At 36.7% G+C, this 22,997-nt stretch overlaps 1 protein-coding gene across 1 annotated transcript; it reads right to left on the minus strand.

Moving 5' to 3' along the window:
• Nucleotides 1–277: 277 nt before the first annotated feature.
• LOC116262758 (uncharacterized) lies at nt 278–2,510 on the minus strand. Its single transcript, XM_031642250.2, has 5 exons — nt 2,409–2,510; nt 2,118–2,266; nt 1,986–2,034; nt 1,754–1,896; nt 278–534 (listed from the first exon to the last, which is right to left on the minus strand). The coding sequence occupies exons 1-5, from the start codon at nt 2,455–2,457 to the stop codon at nt 448–450; spliced, it is 477 nt and encodes a 158-aa protein (XP_031498110.1). The 5' UTR covers nt 2,458–2,510; the 3' UTR covers nt 278–447.
• Nucleotides 2,511–22,997: the final 20,487 nt, after the last annotated feature.

Here is a 22,997-nt window from a genome sequence, read left to right on the forward strand (position 1 = left end):
GTGAATTGGCTGAAAATATTTACAAAGTCAGTTAAAATCTAAAATAAATACATAAATGTATGAAAATAACTAAAATAAAAAACTAAAAATATGCTAAAATTTATTGAAAACTTGGCGTGTGGCAGTCTTGAATCGGCCATGGAGCCTATCCGAGGCCAGTTGGAACGATTCTAATGACACTGGTCAAGGGACACCAAGTTGGTTTCTTCTCCTCCCCGTTCTTTTACAACAAAGGAAATTTATTGCTCAACATCTTTTTGCATCCACCAGGTCCAAATGGGAAATAATATGCATTATGCAAAAGTCTTGTCTAATATAAACAATTCCAGCTACGTAACTAAAGCCAGTATTATAAACACAAATTTACAGTCTCATTACAAACGGCCATGATTAAAGTTATAGCCCAATCAGAACCATTGACGGAAACCCAAAGGCATTTGGTCACTTTTATTCAGATCGTATACCGCCCATGAATGTTCTCGGATCAGGGCAGCCTCCAGTAAACTGAGCCTGTGAGAAGTCAAAGCCTGGGTTCTGTACAAAGAGAAAAAGAAACATGAGGATGGAGGGGACTTTCAAAAAAAAAACAGCAAGGCATACATTAGAAAAGTCCAGATATAAATCAGCAAAGCTAAAAAACTAGATAAATATGACGATTGTTTCCTGTATATCTGGCCATTGATCCACCAACTTCTAAAAGCTGAACCCGACATGATAAATAATTGGTTCAACGAAACTTCCCATCCAAAAATTCTGAAAGGAGACTACAGGAGGAACCAATTTCCTTTATTATTTCAGTCGGTCTAAAGATCGTTAAGTGTAAATATATATATACATATACATGTAGCACATTCAAAACATACACACGCAGATATAGTTGGGAACTAGAAGAAAGCACTATAGATTTAGCTTCCTTTCTGCAAAATCCAGTAATAGCAAGACGGACAATTAAGGGGCATTGCTTGAACTCTCCAGGCATGTTCCAAAAGACATTCACTTTTTCGTTGTTACACCTTTTAAGTGAAGGTACAAGTAGTCCTTGAGATTACAATTCCTCGCCTTGGTGGTCTCTAAAATCCCATTCTTAGAAAGTTAGAAGTTTCACTAAAACACTTTCATTGTTTCCAACTATACTGAAAAACGAAAAATGCATAGGCCCATACATCCTATCTTTCCTCCTATGCTCTCTCTCCTCTGACATTCCTGAAATCGCTCTTCCATGATCTGTTAATTAACCATAACACGTCACCCTGAGAACTCAGAAGCCCAACTACCACATGGATGACAAATGCCTCCAAGGTGTATGTCTACATGCGCAAATCATTAGTTAGAGAGAAGCAAGTTAATCTCTCATTCAATTGTTTGGGAGAATAACAGTTACAATGGAGTTAATATGTCAATTTCAAAAGGAGGAACAGAAAGTAAAGAAAGTCTAACAATGTGGATTTAGTCCCATACGAATTCATATGTAAAGCCTATGAAATTATGTCAATAGGTATGCTAGGACAAGTAAATATGGGGATCTTCATTATACACATCAAGGTGATATCTGAGCGACCTCCCAAAAAAAAAAGGAAAAGAAAAGGACAGAGATTGTTGCTGTGAAACAAAAAAGGGCAGGTGATCAAAGTAGAACATTTCCTTTCTTTTGATACAAGAAATGGGCACAAGAGGGAAAAAAAAAGGAAAGAAGAAAATAAGTCCCCCAGTTCTACAAAAGAGAAAGAGGCGAAGAAGAAGAAGATAAGTTAACCTCTTCCTGAAATCTCTGAAGCATGAGACGTTTCTGCTCGAGATCCGCCGAGTATGGATCAAGCTGACCTTGGCCGAGGATGGGAGAAGGCCACGTCTTTCCTTTCTCTCTCTTCTGAAGCGTTACGTGCATAATACCATCCTCTGGTGAACATTGGATATGAAACCCATGATGAAAAAAAACAATACTCAACTCACAAAATAAGGAAAAAACAGATAGTTCCCAATTATACCTAGCGTCCAGAAGGAACAATCGATCTTTACGGGGCCGGCCAAATCATGCTGGAGAAAAATCACATAATTGGTATCGCTTCAAATCACAAATTCCGATCAAACGGCGAAAGAAAAAGAAAAAGAAGACCAACATTGAGGTAGGGAGGATTGCCCTTAATTCCGACTTCGAGGTGGTTGGGCAAGACATTGCAGTAGAAGAGCTTCTTGGGGACGTTCTCGGGCAGAGTTATGTAGATGTTTACCTCCTCCAAGGTTTGGTCCCATTCGAACACCTTCTGCCCTGTTCATTTCTCGTCAAGCCAAGCGAAAACTAGCTCACCCTCGACTCCAAATCAAGGTGAAGCAATCGGTAGAAAGAGGAAACAGACCACCATGATAATTGTCACAGAGAAAGACAAGACAAAAGGGAAAATTGGAGTTACCAGCGTGCAAGAAGCTGTGGCGTTTCTCGGGGGCCAATTTCTCCGCCATGACTGCTGGGTCCTCTTAGTGCCTCGTGATCCTACCGTCTGGTTTGGTTTGGTAGGGGGGGAATTGGGGTCGGCTTTTTTATAATGATGTCAATGGACCGGATATGGATCGAATGTGTTTGTTAGTCTGAATCCATTCGGCATGAGGACATGGTGGAGGGTTCGAACGTGCCACCTGGCATCGGGCAGGTCTGATAAATTTTCGATGGTTCAAACTCGAGTGCTTAAGCTTGTATTCGGCCTGATCAGTCTCGGTTAAAATTAAAAAGTATTTTTAAATAAAAATAACTTTTTAATATAAAATATATTTTTAATAATAAAATATACATTATTAATTACCAATGAGTGTCAACACTTGTTAATGAGTGTCAACACTTGTTAAGTTCTCAAAAATCAAGTTCACTTCAATGGGTAGGCATCAATTTCACCCTTATTGCATGTAATGCAAACCGTAACTTCAAAAAGGATCCATAGAGAAAACACAAAACAAAAAACGTTAAACAAAAAGCGTGTAGGATGATTAACCAGTGATGATGAATCATGTCTGGGTTGCTAAAAACAATGAAAAGGCTAGACATTTCTAGACAAAAGGGCCTAATGAAAGCCAATCTCATATTTTGATATCGACGCAATGTAAAATTGGTCGTAATGGATAAGGTAGAAATAAATTCATGCCAAATGTTAAGCATGCCCCTAACAGTGTGTGCCTTATATTCTTGTCCAGAATTGACTACATTTTTTACAGCTAAATTAACAACATGGTATTGCTAAACTGCACAAGAAACAATTTATATACGTTCTAGAAACCAGTAAAATACTTGGTAATATTATATTTTGCCAAATTAATCATATCAAATTTAGCAAAGATGAGTCAGACTACAACTCAATTGCTCTAACTAACCACACCAGGTAATAGGAGATGTTTGAGTTCGTAGGGGGGAGAGAGGGATATATATATATATATATATATATATATATATATATATATATATTTTAGCAAAGATGAGTCAGACTACAACTCAATTGCTCTAACTAACCACACCAGGTAATAGGAGATGTTTGAGTTCGTAGGGGGGAGAGAGGGATATATATATATATATATATATATATATATATATATATTATATTCTAAGCTGCAATGGTAAAAAAATTCTTGAACTTTGCACCCCAAGAAACATATTTATTAGGCCCTCAGTAGGATTGGCAGGAGACAAATTGGTTGCTGACTCAACCAGTCAAATATGGCAGATGGCCTCATCCAACATTTCATATTGGGATCTAGCTAGAATGAAGCAGGAGAAGATAAAGCTGTCCTCAAAAGTTTAACATAAAACAAAAGAAAGTATAGTAGAAAGAGATAGTAGCGGGGAAGGAAAAGACATGCAACTGATGCGTAACGTGAGATGGTGAATACTTAGGCCACCAACACAATAAAGTGTTTGTACACTAAAATAAATGAGCATTCCTATGATAAAAAATATTAAGAAAAGCAAAAACAGCCATCATAATGATGAGGTTAGGGAGGGGAAAAGAGGAAGAAGAGGGAAAAGAACACACTAGAGGTGGGAGACCATGTTCATTGTTAGGATTGTCGTGTAGATGTTATGGTGATGAGGAATAAGGGTGGAGGCACCCTTCGTGGACATCCTCCATGGCGGCAACTCCCGTAGAGAGAGAGAGAGAGAGTATTGGAGAGGAAAATCAGCAAGCTAATTTTCAAGAAAGATAAAATCAAGATAATCTTTCCTTTTACATAGGATTGAGATCTTTCAATCCCAGGATTTTTGGATCTGTACATATCTGTAAACTTGTATAAATACTTAGACGTATATGGAATGAAAATCATCTTTTGACTCATTCATCTTCTTTGTTTCTCTCTTTTCCTCATGCTTTCTTTCTCATGGTATCAGAGCATTGTAGAAAAAATAGTGAGAAAGTAACGAGGAATCTCGCCAAAAGTGTTCCCGTTTCTAGCAAACACCTCGTTTCCTATTTGAAAACAAGCAGGATACAGGGTGTCGCTTGCCGGAATTGATTTCTGGTCCTCTTTTTTTTGTCTGTCAGTCTCTTCCAAAAGCCGACTGTGTTCACCGGTGAGGCTGAGCCTCGAGTTCTTTTCTGGTTTCTTCTTTTTCCAGTCATCAGAGTCCTCCATTTCCTCCTTCACCTTCAACAGCAGAGCCTCTGCCCCTTCCTGATTCTGGCGGCGGCTTCATGAGTCTACGTTGAAACGACAATGAGAAGCAGAAAAACAAAGGAAGCCGACAGGGAAGCTGCGACGAAAACCCTCGGCTCTGTTTCTCTAGGAGGATTCACCTGTGGAGCCATAGGTCTCTGGAATCGTCTACGTCTCAAGGATCTTCGAAAAACTTTTTAGATTTTTTGAGACCGTCATTGGAGAGAAACGAATTTTTGAAGCACGGCTCCTCTTAGGCGGATGCCATTGCCTTCCAAGAGACACTCAGATTGATTTGGGGGCTTTCTAGCTGTTTTCCACCGGCTGATCATTCTCACACGGTTGATCCACGGACGGAGAGTGCTTCGGCCCCCTCATTTTTAAGATTTTCGTGCCAGATTTGAGTATCTGCTAATTGGAAGTCTAGTTTGCCCTCTTTGGGCGATACCCGAGAGTTTCATGCCCAAAATCAATGCTGAATCGACATCAAATCTTGTGGAGACCCATTCTGGAAGATAGAGGACGAAATTCCGAAGAAATTGAGGGGTAGAACGCCGGATTTGGACCACAAACGATGGAGAAATCGATCACAAAAAATTTCCGGCGATTTTCTATATTTTCAGACCGTGGAAGAAAATTGCCAGCGAAAACGAGAATCCCGACGAAATATTATGCCGTGTTCTTCGGTCCTCAGCGAGTCTTTGGTCACTGTGTCCAGAAGTGCCGCGCTTCACCTGCATTCGTGTGTCACGCCGCACTTCACCCCACCGTGTCATTCGAACTCGCAAGTATTTGAGCAAATACTGACGCTTTCAAAGTGCCAGCAATACCTGGTGATAACTCTTGGTCCAACTTGTGATTCTTCTAAAACTGAAAAGGTGCAACATGGAGGAACATCGGCAACAACGTAAAGGTTAGTACTGCTTTGTCACAACTTGCCCGATTGGTATCTTGGTTGAATGTTGATTCTTTACCGATTGCTGCAAATCTAGCAGGTAAACAACCATTCACAACTCATTTTCCTTGAGTTATTGACACTGGAGCCTCAGACCACATGACACCTCATTTCCATTTATTGTTTAATATCAATACTTTACCAAAAATCGTGTGCCTACCAAATGGACATCAAACACTAGTCTCTACTGGAACAGTTTTTCTTTCAACTAATATTCAGTTTACTGATGTCCTATATATTCCTGATTTTAAATACAATTTACTATCAGTTCTAAAGCTTACCAAGACTATTAATTGTATTGCTGTCTTTTTCTCAACCTGTTGTGCTTTCCAGGACCCTTTGTCGAGGAAGCTGATTGGAGTAGGTATTTTAAGCGGTGGACTTTATTATCTTCTTCTTCCATTTACTTCACATTCTTTGCTTGCTTCCCATGGTAATAAGAAAACTCATATATTGCATATGAGACTTGGACATCCTTCATTCGATAAGACTGTTTTATTGAATGAAAATATTTCTATTTTCAAGCATGATTCTCCTTGTGATGCGTGTCTTAGAGCTAAGTTCACTCGTTCGCCATTTCCCACTAGTACTAGTAGAGCAAGTGATCCTTTTAGCTTGATTCATTGTAATATATGGGGAGGATATGCCATGCCATCACACACGGGAGCTCATTATTTCCTCACCATAGTAGATGATTTTACACTATCTACTTGGGTTTTCTTGATGAAGTTCAAATCTGAAACATTTTCTTGTTTAACTCGTTTTTGTGCCATGGTATTTATTCAATAGCCATGTGAAATGTGTTCGGAGTGATAATGGTGCTGAATTTACAGCTCATAACATACAAGGATATTTTCATGAGCATGGCATAGAACATCAAACCTCATGTGTTGGAACTCCTCAACAAAATGGACATGTTGAGAGGAAGCATCGTCATCTACTAGAGGTGGCACGAGCACTTAGGTTTCAAGCAAATCTCCTGGTTACTTTTTGAGGTGAATGTATTTTGACAACAACTTTTTTAATTAATAGAATGCCGTCAACTCTTTTAAATGACAAATCTCCGTTTGAACTTCTTTTTAATAAAAAGTTTAATTATGAAGATTTGTGTGTTTTTGGATGTTTGTGTTATGCCAAAAATTTAAACCCAATGCATAAGTTTTCATCACATGCACACAAATATGTTTTTGTCGGTTACCCTCACAATAAAAAAGGGTATCATGTATATGATTTGGATACCAAACAAATTTTTACAAGCAGAGATATATCTTTCTTTAAGGATAATTTTTCATTTCTAACCGAAAAATGACATACAAATGATTTGAACAATGTTGTTTTGTCTCACCCTCAAAAAGATTACCTTAACGAGAAATATATGTCATTGTGTGAAAATGGTGTTCCAGCAAATTCCTCCCTGCTATCGCCCATTCAACTTCACGATTCTATTAACAATGACCAAAATCAGCCAGTCTCTTATGTTTCAGAACATCGGGCTATGTCAGATGATCCACCTCCTCCAGACTCACTTGCTCTACGCTGATCTAGTCGTATTCGTCATCCACAATCCTATCTTCAAGACTATGTGTGTTCCAATGTGATGGTTACGAGTTCACCGCTTAAGGAATCTACTTCAACTAAGCAATCCTCAAGTACACGTTATCTCATACACAATTATCTACCTGTTCACAAATTCTCCAAATTTCATTATGCCTTTTTAACCTCTATCATGAGTGATGTTGAACCTAGCTCGAATGCGGAAGCAGTTAAGTATCAACATTGGTGAAGTGCTATGGCTGATGAGATTCAGGCTTTTGAACAAAACAGTACATGATCTATTACTACTTTGCCTCCAAACAAACATCCAATTGGCTATCGTTGGGTTTATAAGATGAAACAGCGATCAGATGGAAGTATTGAACGCGACAAAGCCAGACTTGTCGCTAAAGGGTACACTCAACTAGAGGGCCTTGATTATCATGAGACATTTGCTTCGGTTGCAAAATTAACAACCATGCGCACGCTTCTTGTTCTTACTTCTATTCAAGAATGGTACTTATATCAAATGGATGTGAGTAATGCATTTATACATGAAGAATTACATGAGGAAATATACATGACCATTTCACTAGGCCTTCTGCGTGAGGGGGAGTATTCAAGTAATAAAGTGTGTCGTCTTCATAAGTCTCTATATAGACTCAAGCATGCACCTCGCAACTGGTTTCACAAGTTGTTATCAGCACTTAAAGGCACTGGTTTCATTCAATCATTAGTTGACTACACTCTCTTTACTTGGAAACATGAAAAACAATTTATTGTTGTTCTTTCTTATCATTGCAGAAAATAATGAACCAGGAATTGCTTCAGTTAAGCAATATTTACATTCAAAATTTCATATTAAAGACTTTGGAATACTTAAGTATTTTCTTGGCATAGAAGTTGCAAGAGCGCCATCAGGAATATTTTTAAGTCAAAGAAAATATATCGTGGATATTCTGAATGATGCATGTTTGATCGAAGCCAAGCCTATGGACTTTCTAATTGAGCAAAAATTATGATTAACTCCCAATGATGGTATTCCACTGAAAGATCCAACTAAATACAAGAGGTTGGTCAGACATTTGATTTATTTGACTATTACTCGACCAGACATAATGTATTCGGTCCAAGTTCTCAATCAGTTCATGCAATCACCGCGAACTATACACTAAGAAGCAACACTTAGAGTATTGAAGTATCTGAAGTAATCACCAACAAAAGGAATATTTTTATCATCCTCAAGTACAAAACAATTGAGGGCTTACTGTGACTCAGATTGGGCGAGTTGTCCCACCACTCGTAAATCAGTTAGTGGATATATTGTATTCTTAGGAAATAGTTCTATCTCTTAGAAGTCAAAGAACCAGACTATTATTGCAAGATCTTCTGCTGAGTCAGAATACCGAGCAATGACTTTAACAACTTGTGAAGTTGTTTGGTTAAAAGCCTTATTGAATGACTTGGGGTGTAGTCATGATAAACCAGTCGATTTGTATTGCAACAATCAAACAGCTTTGCATATTTCAGCAAATCTGTTTTTTTTCATGAAAGAATGAAACACATAGAGCTAGATTGTCACTTTGTAAGAGAAAAAGTTCAGCTAGAAATAATTCAGGCGCATCATGTATCATCATATTTGCTGATATTTTCACTAACCATTGGGGAGAGACATTTTTCAAAATCTAAGAATCAAGTTGGGAGTTTCAGATTTGCACACGCCAACTTGAGGGGGAGCATTGGAGAGGAAAATCAGCAAACTAATATATCGGAGAGGAAAATCAGCAAGCTAATCTTCAGGAAAGATAAAATCAAGATAATCTTTCCTTTTACATAGGATTGAGATCTTCCAATCCCAAGATTTTTGGATCTGTACATATCTATAAAATTGTATAAATACTCAGACGTATACGGAATGAAAATTACCTTTTGGCTCATTCATCTTCTTTGTTTCTCTCTTTCCCTCATGCTTTCTTTCCCAGAGAGAGAGAGAGAGAGAGAGAGAGAGAGAGAGAGAGAAACCCGGGTTGAGTCTGTGACAATAATGCATCCAGCAACGACGGTGCGTTCAGCGGTGGCCGCTAGAGGGTTCTCCATGAGGAACGACTCAGTAGGAGGAGAGAGAGGGAGCACAGAGAGAGGCCTAATTGAATTCCCCTCCTGCCATAGTTGTTTTTGTTCATTAAAAATCAAGTATAGGGGTGACGAATCTCGTGCAATCAAACGGCTATAGTGGCATAGCTGAAGCTATATATTGACGAATGAATGGGCATTCATTTGCACACCTCATTCATTTCTAAGCAACCAAACTCCTTTCTCGCCCTATTTCTATCTCTCTCTAGGACGGTTGACTGCACTCATGGTCTATTGAAGCTCATGCACTCTTGCAATTGCTACTATTACTTTGAAATGTTGTCACTATCATTGCTTGTTCACCCATCTCCAAACCTTGCTACTGCTGCTTCAACCCTATAACCAATTGAGTTACTCTCTCTCTCTCTCTCTCTCTCTCTCTCTCTCTAAGAGGTTTCCTTTTGCATGAAAAGAAGGCTGTAATTGCAACCCTCTTACTCTCTATGCAATGGGGGTGTGTCCATACAAATGAAAGGCAGCTCTAGGAGGAGCGCTGGCCAGTGCACATATATGTATATTAGCTGTTTCGACCATTGACAACCACGGCTTCTTCATTTTCTACCTTGGTGTCCTTCGTTTCCATTGAATCGCTTCTCTTCTAGATTCCCCACATTATATTTCTTTGCATATACATTTCTAGGTAGCTGGTGGTTTGCAGGATTAGTTGCTTCTTCATGAGCTTGTTTCACTTCCCTTTATCTTTGGTATTTAGTTGTTGTCATACTTTCCCCATGGAACTAGGTAAGTTCACATACATGAAGGGCAACATGAGTCGGCATTAGCCAGTACTGGTCTGTGTGTGCACTGATCAGTGCGTTAGTTGGCTGAGACGCACAAGCTATTGCTTATTATTGCATTTTTATTTTTGATTGTTATAAAAAATTGTTTAAAATCTAGTAATGTTTATGGATGTCAATGTGCCATTTAATGTTGTCATTATAACCTCATGATTTGGCATAGTTGCAAAAAACCCAATGACATCAAATTTAATTGAGTAGTTAATTGGTGGATCTTGTGATCAACTTGATTTACCTAAACCTTTCAATAGTCTTTTCTGTTTGCTATTAAAACAAGATGTTCAAGAGTGAAAAACTGAAACTTCTATAGTTCCCAATTACTTTTTTAGCCATACTTCTAAAGAGCCATCTAGTGTATCTCTTTAAGCTTTTATACATGTGATAGTAGGGAACAACCATAAGGAGTGGAGATACTAATCAATTGATCATCATTAAGATGGTTAAGCTTGCATATCTTTGTATTCAACAGCTATGTAGGTTTAAAATATCATATCTTTCAAAGCACAACTGATTTTCAATTATATAAAAATTGATGTTTTCTCTAATTTGTAAACTTCCCAATGGCACTAATTGTGTTAAATTTTGACACCATTCGTGCTCTATGCCAAGCAAATTACAAGGCTCTGTCTAGACTTGCTCATGCATAATTATATAAACTTATTTAGGTCATTTCAATAGATTTTCTTTATTTATGTCGGTTAGACTAGAGACATAATTATCTGATTAGTTAGTTTTGACTATTGTTTAATTAAGTCTAGGAATTGTTGCAGTTTGACATTTCATGGTTAGATTAATTTCTAATTTATTTTAAAGGTTTTATGTTTTTAATATTGGTGTAGGGAGGTGTGGCGAGTGTTTTATATGTTTGTCTCATGTTTTAAAATGCCAATAACTTTTGTAAATATATTTCAAGAAAAACTTGCATCACCAACATGGCATCGTTACCAAGGAATGGTGTATTAAAGTGTGAATTTCATGCTTTAATTTGGGTCTATTAATGTTTCCATTTTTAAAGATATATTTCCATTTTTTAAGATAGCTTAATTTTTACATATAGGATAAACATCTAGATAAATATTTGTGTTTCTAGGCTCATTATTTATTTAATTGCTTATAATTTTTGGTGATTGCATATATGGAAGGAGCAATTGGACAACAAGATTTAGGAAACATAGGCAACATTTTTTTACCTTTTTTGTATTAAGTGTTTTATTTAGGAATATGGCTATTTTTAGTTGCATGAAGCAAGTCTAATGCTTTGTGCGCAGCACTTTTTTATGATACTGTTTTTGTTCCTAAGCATTTACATACCGTGATTAGTTTGCATATTTTTCATGCATCTTAATAAGTCAGATTATCATGTAAATTAGAAGAGAAAAGTTCAAAAATTTGAATAGATAAATTTTGCTTGTCAGCAGAATTTCATTGATCCTAAAAATTCATTTAAAATAGCATTTTGTTTGACAAGTTCCTGTTTTGAATCAGAACATATTTAATATCTTGAAAGAAAAAACCAAATGTTTTTTTAGCAAAATCAGTTTAGAGACATCCACAATTTGGACCCGAGAGTTTATAACTAGTTTAAGTCAAAGAGTTTTGGCCCTGAATGTTTCTGTGTACATTTCAGAGGGTTACTCTGGGCTAATTTTTGGTCCAGAGTTTTAGGAAGTTCAAAATATTTCAGGGTGAATTGATATTAATTTTTGAATTTGCCATTGTTTTCTTCCTATCGAAATAGACTCCTAAAAATTCAGCTATCTAAGGCAGATTGCTAAAATTTTAACTTTTCTGGACAAATTGATCTCTTAGTCTTAGAACTTTTCCTTTTCTAATTTGCATTAGAACATTTAATTTCCTATTTCTGTTTTTTCTAGGAGTCTAGGAATTTTCCATCTCTATCGTTTTGTTGAATTATAAGAATCTATCTGATCACTAGGCTTTGAAGATTTCAAGTTATAATGAGATGGTGGAAGTTAGGTCATTTTGTGATTGTTTAGTGTGTTTTTTTGTACTTCCAGTACTTTCATTGCATGTGTTTGCATTGTTAATAGGATTCCCTACTAATAGCATGTATTTTATATGTGATTTGTGGTATACCAGTTTTAGAAAATACACTAGGCTCAAACTGGTCTGCGCAATACTGGCAGTCATTGGCACAACACATTCAATTTGAATTAGAGCTAGAGATGATTTTATGGAGAAAGAGAGAAATAAATACAATGAAGGTTGACTTTTTGTTGCATACAAGCCGTATGTGTTTCTTTTATATAATTATTTTTCAGTATCAAAGCTTTGTTAAGGTATTAATGTCACTCATTATCCTCAATGAAATGTCGAGAATGCTTTTGAAATGTTTCTGAGCTCTATATTACTTTGGTGAATTTTTTTCTGAGCTCTATATTGCTTTGGTGAAAATTTGGGATTCCTTTGGTGATCTTGCTTATATTTTGGTATTCTAATAGGTTTTCAAGGTTTTGTTCGATTTGAGCTTGAGGTCTTGCTGGAGGAGATGGCGGATGACTATGAATGCATGGATGGATATCTATGTTGCAAGCTTGCATGTTCCTTCTCCTACTTCCTGCATTCATTTTGGAAACATTTCTCTATTCGTTGAGTTAATTTTTTCTTCATTTCTTCTATAGTATCAAAGAGGCTATTCCATCAAGTAATCTTGGAGCACAAACTATAACTAATGGGGCTTTGGCAAGTAGAGTATGCAGTTGCATCAGGGAGACAAACTTCTTTTTTGCAAGTGAATTAGCTGTATAAATTGTCCTTTGACCTTTCTAGGTTTGTATTATGCTCCAAGTGGTGAAAAGTTCATGGTTGAGACCAATGAACTCTAAATATCAAGCAATGTTACTAATAACAGTATGAAGAGATGAAAGTTCAACTCTTGGTTCATGTCCTTTGACTCTTTAGATGAGTGTGATAGCTGCAATGTGCTTGTCCTATTAATATACATGAAGTAATATGGTGTTGGGAACTACGAATAGTTTGTGTACTATTATTCATTGTTCAGCTTTGTTCATTTGATGATGTATCTTTTGGACATTTCCTTCTATTCATTAGGACAAGAAAAGTTTTCCTATGTCATGTCTAATTCTTATGAAGCTCTTGCAAGGACAATCTTGTTTTATGTTGTCAAAAAATGAGGAACCCCCAAAAGAGCTTATGAGAAACCAAAAGTGCTACGGTTTTTTGTTTAAAAAAATTAAAATACACCACAATGCTGTTAAATGCAAGCAAGTTTGTAGCTTTTTTACTCATTAACATTGATGGTTATGGATGCATTCTCAATAAATTTAAGTTGATCAAGTTGCAAAACCATGGAGAGATGGTTCTACTTGTTATTAGAAATGATTGTTCCATCTAAAAAACTAACATTTTTCTAGCATTCTGTATTCTGCATTGAGTATTCAGTCATGCCTAATTGGCAGGGGAAATACAAAGTATATAACCTTTGCTCAAAGGGATTGTATGATGCATCACTTTTTGATGCAATGATATGCCATGCCTGCCCAAAGATCTTAATGCATATTATCATCTACTGTGCATGACTAAGTTTTTATGACATTTCTTATTTTTAACTTTACTTCACATGCAATTAGTGTTGAAACTAATGAAATTCAGGGTATGACCATTGCATATCACAAGTTTGGAGTCGGCTGTTTTGTACATTGTGTAACATGACCTACATCCTACAACCAACAAAAATTGTATGTGCATGCAGAAGAAATATAATGTGGTTAAAGCCTTAAAAAGGTGCAATAATGTTGATCTTGTTGCATTCCAATCCCCCCTCTAAAATGCATGTTGTTCAGATTTGTCAGGTGTGAACAAACAAATTCATGATCAAGAAGTTGAACTGATTGCAATGTTGTTTCTGACATGCTTTTCATTGCTTAACCTACATATGTTTCAGATTATGTTTTATGCTTCTCCAAGTCGTATGCTTGCTTTCTTGATGGCCAGTGGCTTCTTTTTCCTTTGATGATCACAATTGTCAACTAATTCAACTAATTATCTCATTTTTCTAAAGTGCTTATGCATGGTTGAAACAAGATATCGAAAATGTAGTCATCATCCACTGCAAAGCTGGCATGGCAAGGGCTGGGAAATATCAAGTCTTCTTCTGTAGCTCAAGATTAGACCTTATGACTTAATAGAAGAGGAAGACTGGCTCCTACAAATTGATATTCTTTTTTTTTTCTTGTTTTGATGTACTAGCTCATATCCAAAAGTAAAATGGTAGTGCTTTCTTTCATGTATCTATACATAGCATGACTTTCTTATGCTTGATTTTTATGGCTTGCTGGTGTAATAAAATTCCTATAGTTTTTTTCAACTGCGGAGATTAAACTTCCTACTATAACTAGAAAAAATGTGTAGATGGGAAAGGGCTTGTTGTTCCTAATCATTTAGTGAGTTTGGCCTATCATTTAAATAGCTGCTATTTTTTTTTGTTTCACAAATAAAAAAAGAATAAAGTTTACTTGTTCTCTACTGACTGCAGAGATATGTAAAGTACTGTGAGTGCATTTTGACATATTTTAATAGAAATTATCAGCCAGGGAGGAGGTAACTTGTTATTATCTTTTTCTTCCTAGAAGCAGAATCAGGATTATATATAAAACCTGATATCTATCCCATTAAGATTTTTCCTAATAAACTTTATGTTGTTAATAGGTGCATCATGAGAGGATTTCATCTTCATAGGTGCCCCTATTGGATTAGGCCCTCTTATCATAATGGCATGCCCATCCTTTTTCATTTAATTGTATGATTTCTGTCTTATTCTCTTTCTTATTAATATGTTGGTTGAAATGAGTACTTTGTAATATAATTAAAGATGTGGGTTTAAATATTTGATAGGAGTCCATCCATTTGGATTTGATGAAAAAAAAAATCTAAAGACTTTTAATGCATTGCTTTCATACTGGTTACACATGAAAATATTAAGGATGGGCATTGGGTCGGGTACCCGATACCCAGCCCGACTCAAGCCCGGGCCAAAAGAAAGGCTTTAGGCTGGCCCGAGTGGGCCTGACTAAGCAGCTCAGCTTGATAAGATTTTTTTTTTATACATATTTGATTGATTTTTATATATATTTATAATATTTTGTTATAATTAATTATATTTATAATATTGTAAGCCTGGGCCCGAGCGAGGCTGAAGCTCGGGTTTTAGGTGTCGGGTCGGGCCCGGGCTCAGGTTTCTGGTGTCGGGCTGGCTTGATACTCAGGTTTACAATCCAATCTAAAGTAGAGTTAGATTTTATCTTCATGTGACATCTGAATGAATGCCCATTCCAGGCCTTCAAAAGTATACAAGGAGATTTGTAACAAGAAAGTGCCATTTCTTAAGCATAAGACACTAGCCCCCAACACATCTTGTTGGTTGGGAAACTTTATAAACTAACCAAGATGGACATGTCTGACCTGCCTCCTGACTTGATCTTGGTTAAATATTAGTTACTTTTTTAATATTTGAGTTTGGACTTTGTTTTAGGTTTAGCATATATGTGCTTTGAATGGCCGTAATGGTTGTTTATTTTATATATTTTCAGTAATTTTTGGTGGACAATTGTTGATGGAAATAAATGTGTGAATGAAATTTCAACAAATGAAGATAAAAATGTGGAAAGCATAATGAATCAACAAAGCAGGCCAGTGCTTTGACAAATATGAAGATACAAAGAAGGGAATGGTTACGTGATACAATGTAAAGGCTTCTTCTGGCATGAAAAGATTATTGTTTTTTTGCGATTACAATGAATCAAATAGTTGTAAACTCATTTTTTTCTTTTAATTTGTGTACAAACCATGTATGTGTAACTTATATGAGAATTTATATTGTGCTATGTGGAAATTGATTCTTGGTGAATTTTAAATGCTATTAGAGCTTACAAGATGCATGACTTTTCAATGTATTATACTTTTATGTACATTTCAATGTATCAAGAATAATTATAATAACGATAAATCTATACATTTAAAAAAAAAATAGTAATGATTTTTGTAACGCACTATCAATGTTACTAAAGCTACATGCCCCAAAATCACTTCTGTAACACATTTTTTCATTACTAAAGCATAGGTAAGGTGTCTTTAGTGGCATTAATTTGTCTTTTGTAATGCAGTGGAGTTGTTAGTAAAAGTAATTGAATGTTACAAAAGAAGTCAATCAGTAACGTTGTCGCTTTGCATTATGGAAGCAATCAACCACATTTTTCACATTACTCCTATAACAAGCCTATAAATGGCCCTCTAGTTTATTTCGATCAATCAATTACTTAGCACCATTTCATTCCACTAGCTCTAGTTGGCATCATTGAATCTCAAAAGTGGTTTTCCCGAAAAAAATCTATTGATTCTTTCCCAATTGGTTGGGTTGTAGGCGCGATGATTTACTTCACAGGTGACATCTCTAGTTCAAATCCACGGTGCTCATAATTATTATAGAGCAACTAGAAAGAGATTATTTAACCAAAAATAATTCAGTTCAAGTGGAGGATACCTATCCAAATGTTTTCGTAACTTAATCGACTGACTGAGCTCATCACTTTTCATAAGCACACCCGCAAAGCTTTGGCTTGGCTATAAGTGAATGGCATTAGTTCATCACCACCCAATGAAGAATAATGGGAGAGCAAAGCACCAATGGCGTGCGAAGCGTGCTCAAATGGAACCAACCCCTCTATCAACTTAGTTTCAATGAGATCTTTCTACCATTGAGGTTGCTTCATGCCCTTTCATTCTTCTTCAAGAATGGGGAATGGGAAAGCCAAAAGAACAACAAGGAGCACTCAACTACCATATGTCAGAGAGACTGGGAGTGCTTTCGAGAACAAGAAGACAATCCTAGAGCATGGGACCATGATAGCTTGAATAGGGAGGGTGAGCACCCTGATGTAGGTGGCTCCTACATTCTTTAATCCAAATGGCATCGTATTAAAAAATATAGATCAGGCATCTCGCTTTTCCGGATCCTCGTTTTAACAATGGAAAGGAAGAGGATTTTTCCTGTAGAAGCGCCTCAAGCTCCACCATGTTGAGCCTCTCGAACGAACGTATGCCCGCACCTCCATAACCAGATACCTGAATGGAATGGGGTTTCTCGTACTCCATAATAACAACTGTACAAATGGATTGGTTGGGAGCCAGGCTGGGGCTATAGTCGGACAATTCCATCGTGTTAAGAAGGGAGTGTGCTTTGCACTAATGTTATTCTTTTAAAGGAGTGTGTGCTTTTTGAAAGAAGGGAACTCATCTCTTTATCAAGCTCTTTACAGCTCATGTAGATGATCACTCTACGCTCACCGAACCCAACTAAGAAGAACCGAACCTTTTTGTTCCAGCTGACCCCAGATCACTCTACGCTACATTGTTCGCCACCACCCGTGATGCAAAAGTATCGAGAGTCAAGGCAAAGCCTCTTTTCTTTTTCCCAGGTTACCACTAACATAGCCAAGTGGTAAGTCATCGGTTTATGGTACGAACACTGCACGGAGCATCTGGGGCCAAGAGCTGCTTTATAGTTGCTTAGCAAAGAGGTAGAGTCAATAGAGAAACGAACGTCACATCATGTCAGTTGACGAGCAAAGCCCACGTGCATCTCAAACGCTTGAATGAAATAGCAATTGGGTTTGCTTTCGAAGCTCCTCGAACCAATCTATACTTTATTGAGATAGGTGACCACTACTTTGACTCCTTTTATGCAATTATGAACTCAATGGAACTTACATGATTCCAATGCAACTTCTGCCTCTCAAATATAGGAAGAAGATAAACCAATTCGAGCAGGAGCTTCGCTAAAGAAGTAGCACTAGGGGATTCTTTCTCATATCATGGATTCTTCTGGTAGTCAATCCGAATGCAAAGATTCAAATTTCAATTGCTTAGGCTTCTGAAGCTGACTTATTAATGTTAGAGAAAAGTCACGTCAAAGCAAGGCCTTCTTGTGAAGAGTGCATATCTTTTGTAAGCTCTCGCGCGGAAGCTACCACTTCTAGAATGAAAGCCGCCTATCTAACATCCACATAACCCAAGGCTTTGTGGTCATGTCAAGTCACGTCACGTCACGAGCATAGCTAACTAAAAGCAAGCAAAAATGCCATTCTCCTTCTTCTCTAAGATGACAGATATGGACTCGGCTCGGAGAGACAAAATTCAAAAACGTTGCCACCCCCAATTCCATTTGCACATATAGGGAAATTGGGTTTGAAATTCTAGAAACTGCACAGGCCACAAACAAAAGAAAGCACAGGGATGAACAAAAGAGATGTATGGCAGAGGACTGAGAATGGAGAGGAGCGTCTCTTTTCTCTTTAACAGAAAGCAGTGATGTATGGGAAGGAGCTGTTGCACTTCAACTGGAGCCGCTTTATGTATTGGAGCAGAGGTGGCAATTTAGACAATAGACAGCTAGTACAGCTACTATAGCAACTCCCCCTGACAACTATGACTCAAATATTCATGGAACTGACCACTAATAATCAGCCTGGCCATGTTAGAGGGGATTTCTTTCCATTTCATTGGCAGAAGTGCTTGAAAGAGAGGTGCCTTTGGGAACATGGACATAGGTGGTGCATGGCTGTTGTCAGCTCATGCCATAAGGTGTTGGGTTAAGTCCTACAACAGTTGAGGAAATTGAGTCATAGCTCTTACCCATACTTCCTACTTGTTGTGCCTATCACCTTACAATTTTGAGGATCAAATGGTATAGTTCATTCATTAGCCGGTAGCTTGGAGGATTACAATCATGACTGTTGCTTCCCAATTGGTGGTTTTTGCATTAATTGCTACTTCATCAATCTTATTGATTAGTGTACCCATTGTACTCAAGTGAATTGGTTTCAAGAGCATTCCACCCGATGCTCAAGGCAGTGAAATGGAAAGGTTCTTGTTGGATTGCTTCCTTGTTTGTTTGCCTAAAGAGGTTTTGAGAGTTACGAAGGAAGCTTCAGGCTCATATTGATCATGGGTTGAGAATGGGAATTAAACTCTAGGAGATCTTTCCCTCTTGACTTTGGATCATAGCACCCAAAACACAAATTTTTGTAGCGCACTTGCTAATGTAGAGTCCACGTTACTCAAGTCCTTCTGTTATGTGCTTTCAATGTTACTAAATATTAGAAGTCTTGCAGTGTGATCATGATATTATGCTTATAGTTTCTGGTCTTTCTCCTTCTATATTGGCATATAGAGTCTAAGGTTTAATTTATGAGTTCTTGTTATGTTTTCATCCATGCCATTAAGTGCTCTAATTGATTGCTATTTGATATCTGCATGTTGGTTTGATAATGAAATTGTAGAAACTGGTAGCCTAGGGTTTGGTGATGCCACCAATTGGTTGTAGCTTCAGTTTAGGATTTGGGATATTTTTTTTTTTTGTTTATTAAATTTCTGGTTATTTTTTATTTTATCAATTCATAATAGATTTGCATCTGAGGGTTGTGCATGACAGTTGAATAAGTTTTAGATTGCATCTTGTTCATACAATTGCATATTTTGTGTATGTTAGATATAGTTAAGTTAGGTGCATATTACATTGTCTCATGCAAATTGCATTATATTATATCTAGCATAGTTTACCTTTGCTTTCTCCCACAGTGCCACCACCCATGGAGAGTACTATAGAAGCTTTGTGACACCACAGCCATTAGGAATATTATGCATGACTACTGCTTGAAGTGTTAATTTTTATCTTTCCTGCAAATAGAAACTTGCTTTTCGCTTCTATGGTGTAGATATTGTCTCTTAGAGTTCGTAATTTCAGCAGCTTCTCGATTTCTATCTAAATGCCAACACCTTCGGTGAATTTTCTATATAGTTTAAGTAATTTACATATTGATTTAATTATTTTTCAGTTAATATTATCATATTACATTAGTATTAAGTAGACTTCATGCAAAAGATCTAGAAACTAGGGTTTATTCTAGAGAGCTATCTCCTATCTTACGGAATGAGCTATGTCGTCCTCATTGGGGCATGTTTTTCAATATCAAAAGCCTTAGAGTGTGCTAGAAAATGTCGTCCATATGTTGCATCAATGTTTTAGTTTAAATTTATATCATTTCCTTGGATATATAGGTTTCATTTGCATATTGTTAGATAAGATAGTTGGGATTTTCTAGAGCAATCTATTTGATAGCATAGGGATTAATCAATTGAGTGGCCCCCGTTCGAGCAAACAATTTACCAAAGAATATCCAATGGATGCCACACATGCCGTATTTAGAAGCTTACTAGGTTTTTGCATTGTAAATGTTAGCTCTTTCAGACAAAGTTCTATACATTATGTTTCTCATAGATAAAAACATGTGGGCCCCTTCTTAACCGATACCATTCCAGTCCTGATTTCTAGGGGTCATTCTACCCATTGGGCCATCTAATGTCGGATGTAGAGGTTTAGGCATTTGCACTAATTTAGGTTTATGCATGTTTTAGCATATCATGAATTGAGAATAGATCAGATGTATGCATTTATAAGCCCAATAGGTGACATCTCTGTCTCTCTCTCTCTCTCTCTCTCTCTCTCTCTCTCTCTCTTATATTATATCTCTTATATTTGCTTTCCTTCACTCTCTCTCCCTCCCTATGCCCAACAAGATAGATTAGGTAATGCATTCTTGTTTTACTTAGTTTCATTTTCAGTTATATAAATTCTTCATTAGGTTTTACTTTTGTTAGATAATTGACAGACGGCAAATGAAAGTGTTAGATTAAATGTGGATCCTATGTAATGATAAGTCACTTGACCATCCCTCACATGGGTCCTAATACTCCACCTAATGTAGCTTACCTTAGTTAAATTAAGGTTTTACCCTAGAGAGTCCTAGTAGTGTTGGTTGGTCTTTACTCCTTGTAAACTAGTGAATTTAATTAATTTAGTGAATCCATACTAATGGGTGTCAGTGTTACTTATAAATATCCTAAGTACAAGGTTAGTGAGCTCCACCATGTGTGGTAATATTTTAATTAACTTAGTCAACTCATGATGAAGTGGGTTTACATACTAACCAAGTGTGTATACTGCCTTATTTCAGTTTGTTATTTAAGGTTTTGCTTTAATTTGTCTTGTGTTACATTCTTTGTTGCTTTACATTTAGTTAGTCCATGTGATTTATATTCTGATTTATGTTTGAACTTATTTAATAATGTCATGGAAGGTTTGCTAGTTCTGTCATGTAGGCTGAACTCTTCAAGTGAATTAGGAGGAGTGCAGGTAAGGAGAAACACATTGAAGATTTATTAGAATTTTCATCCTTATTGCTACCTTGGTAAATACATCGAGCACAACTTGAATTCTTATGTTTCAAATGTATTTATCTTTAAACAGTGAATTTAATTTCTCTCCATAATGCAAGCAGATTTTTTTTTCAATGTACATACTCTACTTAACCGTGTTTTCTACGGGCTCTACCCAACTTACCACCACAGTGAAAGTCTACAATTAGGTTGATGTTTGACTTTCATTTGTTTCAATGTCAGTATCTTTCTAAAAGTTGTCCATACAAAAAACAATGCATTAATTTGTAAGTGACATATTAGTCTAAATCTAAAATTTTTCAAATAGTTAAGGTTTGTTTATATTACATCTATCAAATTCCTTGAATCCTTTAGTTTAGGTTAAATAGATTAATTAATATATATTGATTAACCAATTTAATAGTCTTAAGGTAGGTAGTGGGTATAGTTAAGTCTAGGAATTGCACTTGGTTTGTGGAGTAACGTCCCAAGTGGAGAATCCTTAGTGCTTAACAAGTAACAAATCATGGCTTCTCAAAAAAGTGGTTTATTGTATTTTTAGAGTTTAATTTAAAACTTTTCTATTCATTCAATTTATGGGGGTGTAATTAGATTTTTATTTCAAGTGGACGTGGCAATAGTTAAGGCACTCTACCTATGTTTGTTGTTCGGCCTATCTATTGAGCTGCACACTATGAGGCCATTTGATAACTGTCGTGTTAGAAAGAACGAATAGGACATCCTATCCACCACACCACTCATGTCCTGTTTGCCATGTCAATGGCGTTCTTTGTCCACTGTTTGATGGTTTTAAGAATAAAACACCATTTTTGTTTTGTCCACTGTTTGTTTAGGTGCTTCCCATATTGTTTGTTGTATCCAATATTTGATTTCCATTCTATTTGTTCTTTGTTTTCTGTCCAGTGTTTGCATCTTGTGCAGTATGTTATGTCTTCTGTTTGATAACAAGAACATAGTGTTTGTTAGTTTCACTTGTTCTGTCCACTGGCATTAGAAACATGCATCATACAACATCATGTCATAAAAATTATTCATTATGTCTATCTTCGATAGAATAAGAACATATTATATGTTAATGCCATTACAAAATTTATCACAAGAACATATTAAATAAAAATCAGCACATTCAATAGCAAGATCCTATTAAATCAACATAGTATACAAAGTACTAATACAACAAAAATCAATTCATTCAAATTTTGATTCATGTAACAAAAATCAATTCATTCAAATAGTTAATGTTATGGTAACTCGCCAACGGCTGGCCTTTTGCCCCACTATTAAGGGTGGGCACCGGGCCGGGCCACTGCGGGTACCCGGTACCCGCCCGGGAAAAACTGTTAATGGGCCGGGTCCGGGCGTGATATGCTGGCCCGGGTCAGCCCCGGCCCGGCCCGTTAAAAATTAAAATATAAATTTTTTTAATTTTAATATTATATATTTATCACTAATAAATACTATTTTATTTTTTAAAAAATATTTTATAAATTAAAAATAATATTATTTTATTATAACCGGGCCGGGCCGGCCCGGCCCGGCCCATTAAATATCCGGGCCTGGGCCCGACCCAGTGGCCCGTCGGGCCGTTCCCGACGGTTCTTTATCGGGCCCACCCTTACCCACTATAGCCACTAAAATGTAGCTGACTTTCTTCTCACACACTGCAAATGCTT

The sequence above is a fragment of the Nymphaea colorata genome, chromosome 10 (assembly GCF_008831285.2).
Source record: "Nymphaea colorata isolate Beijing-Zhang1983 chromosome 10, ASM883128v2, whole genome shotgun sequence".
In the NCBI taxonomy this organism is placed as follows: Eukaryota; Viridiplantae; Streptophyta; class Magnoliopsida; order Nymphaeales; family Nymphaeaceae; genus Nymphaea; species Nymphaea colorata.

What these genes read in the sequence shown, in the direction of transcription:
- LOC116262758 (XM_031642250.2), bottom strand. Translation starts at nt 2,457, where the DNA reads ATGGCGGAGAAATTGGCCCCCGAGAAACGCCACAGCTTCTTGCACGCT. An exon ending in GCAATCCTCCCTACCTCAAT is followed by an intron (nt 2,035 to 2,117) that starts GTTGGTCTTCTT and finishes ATTTTTCTCCAG; the next exon opens with CATGATTTGGCCGGCCCCGT. An exon ending in TTCAGAGATTTCAGGAAGAG is followed by an intron (nt 535 to 1,753) that starts GTTAACTTATCT and finishes CTCTTTGTACAG; the next exon opens with AACCCAGGCTTTGACTTCTC.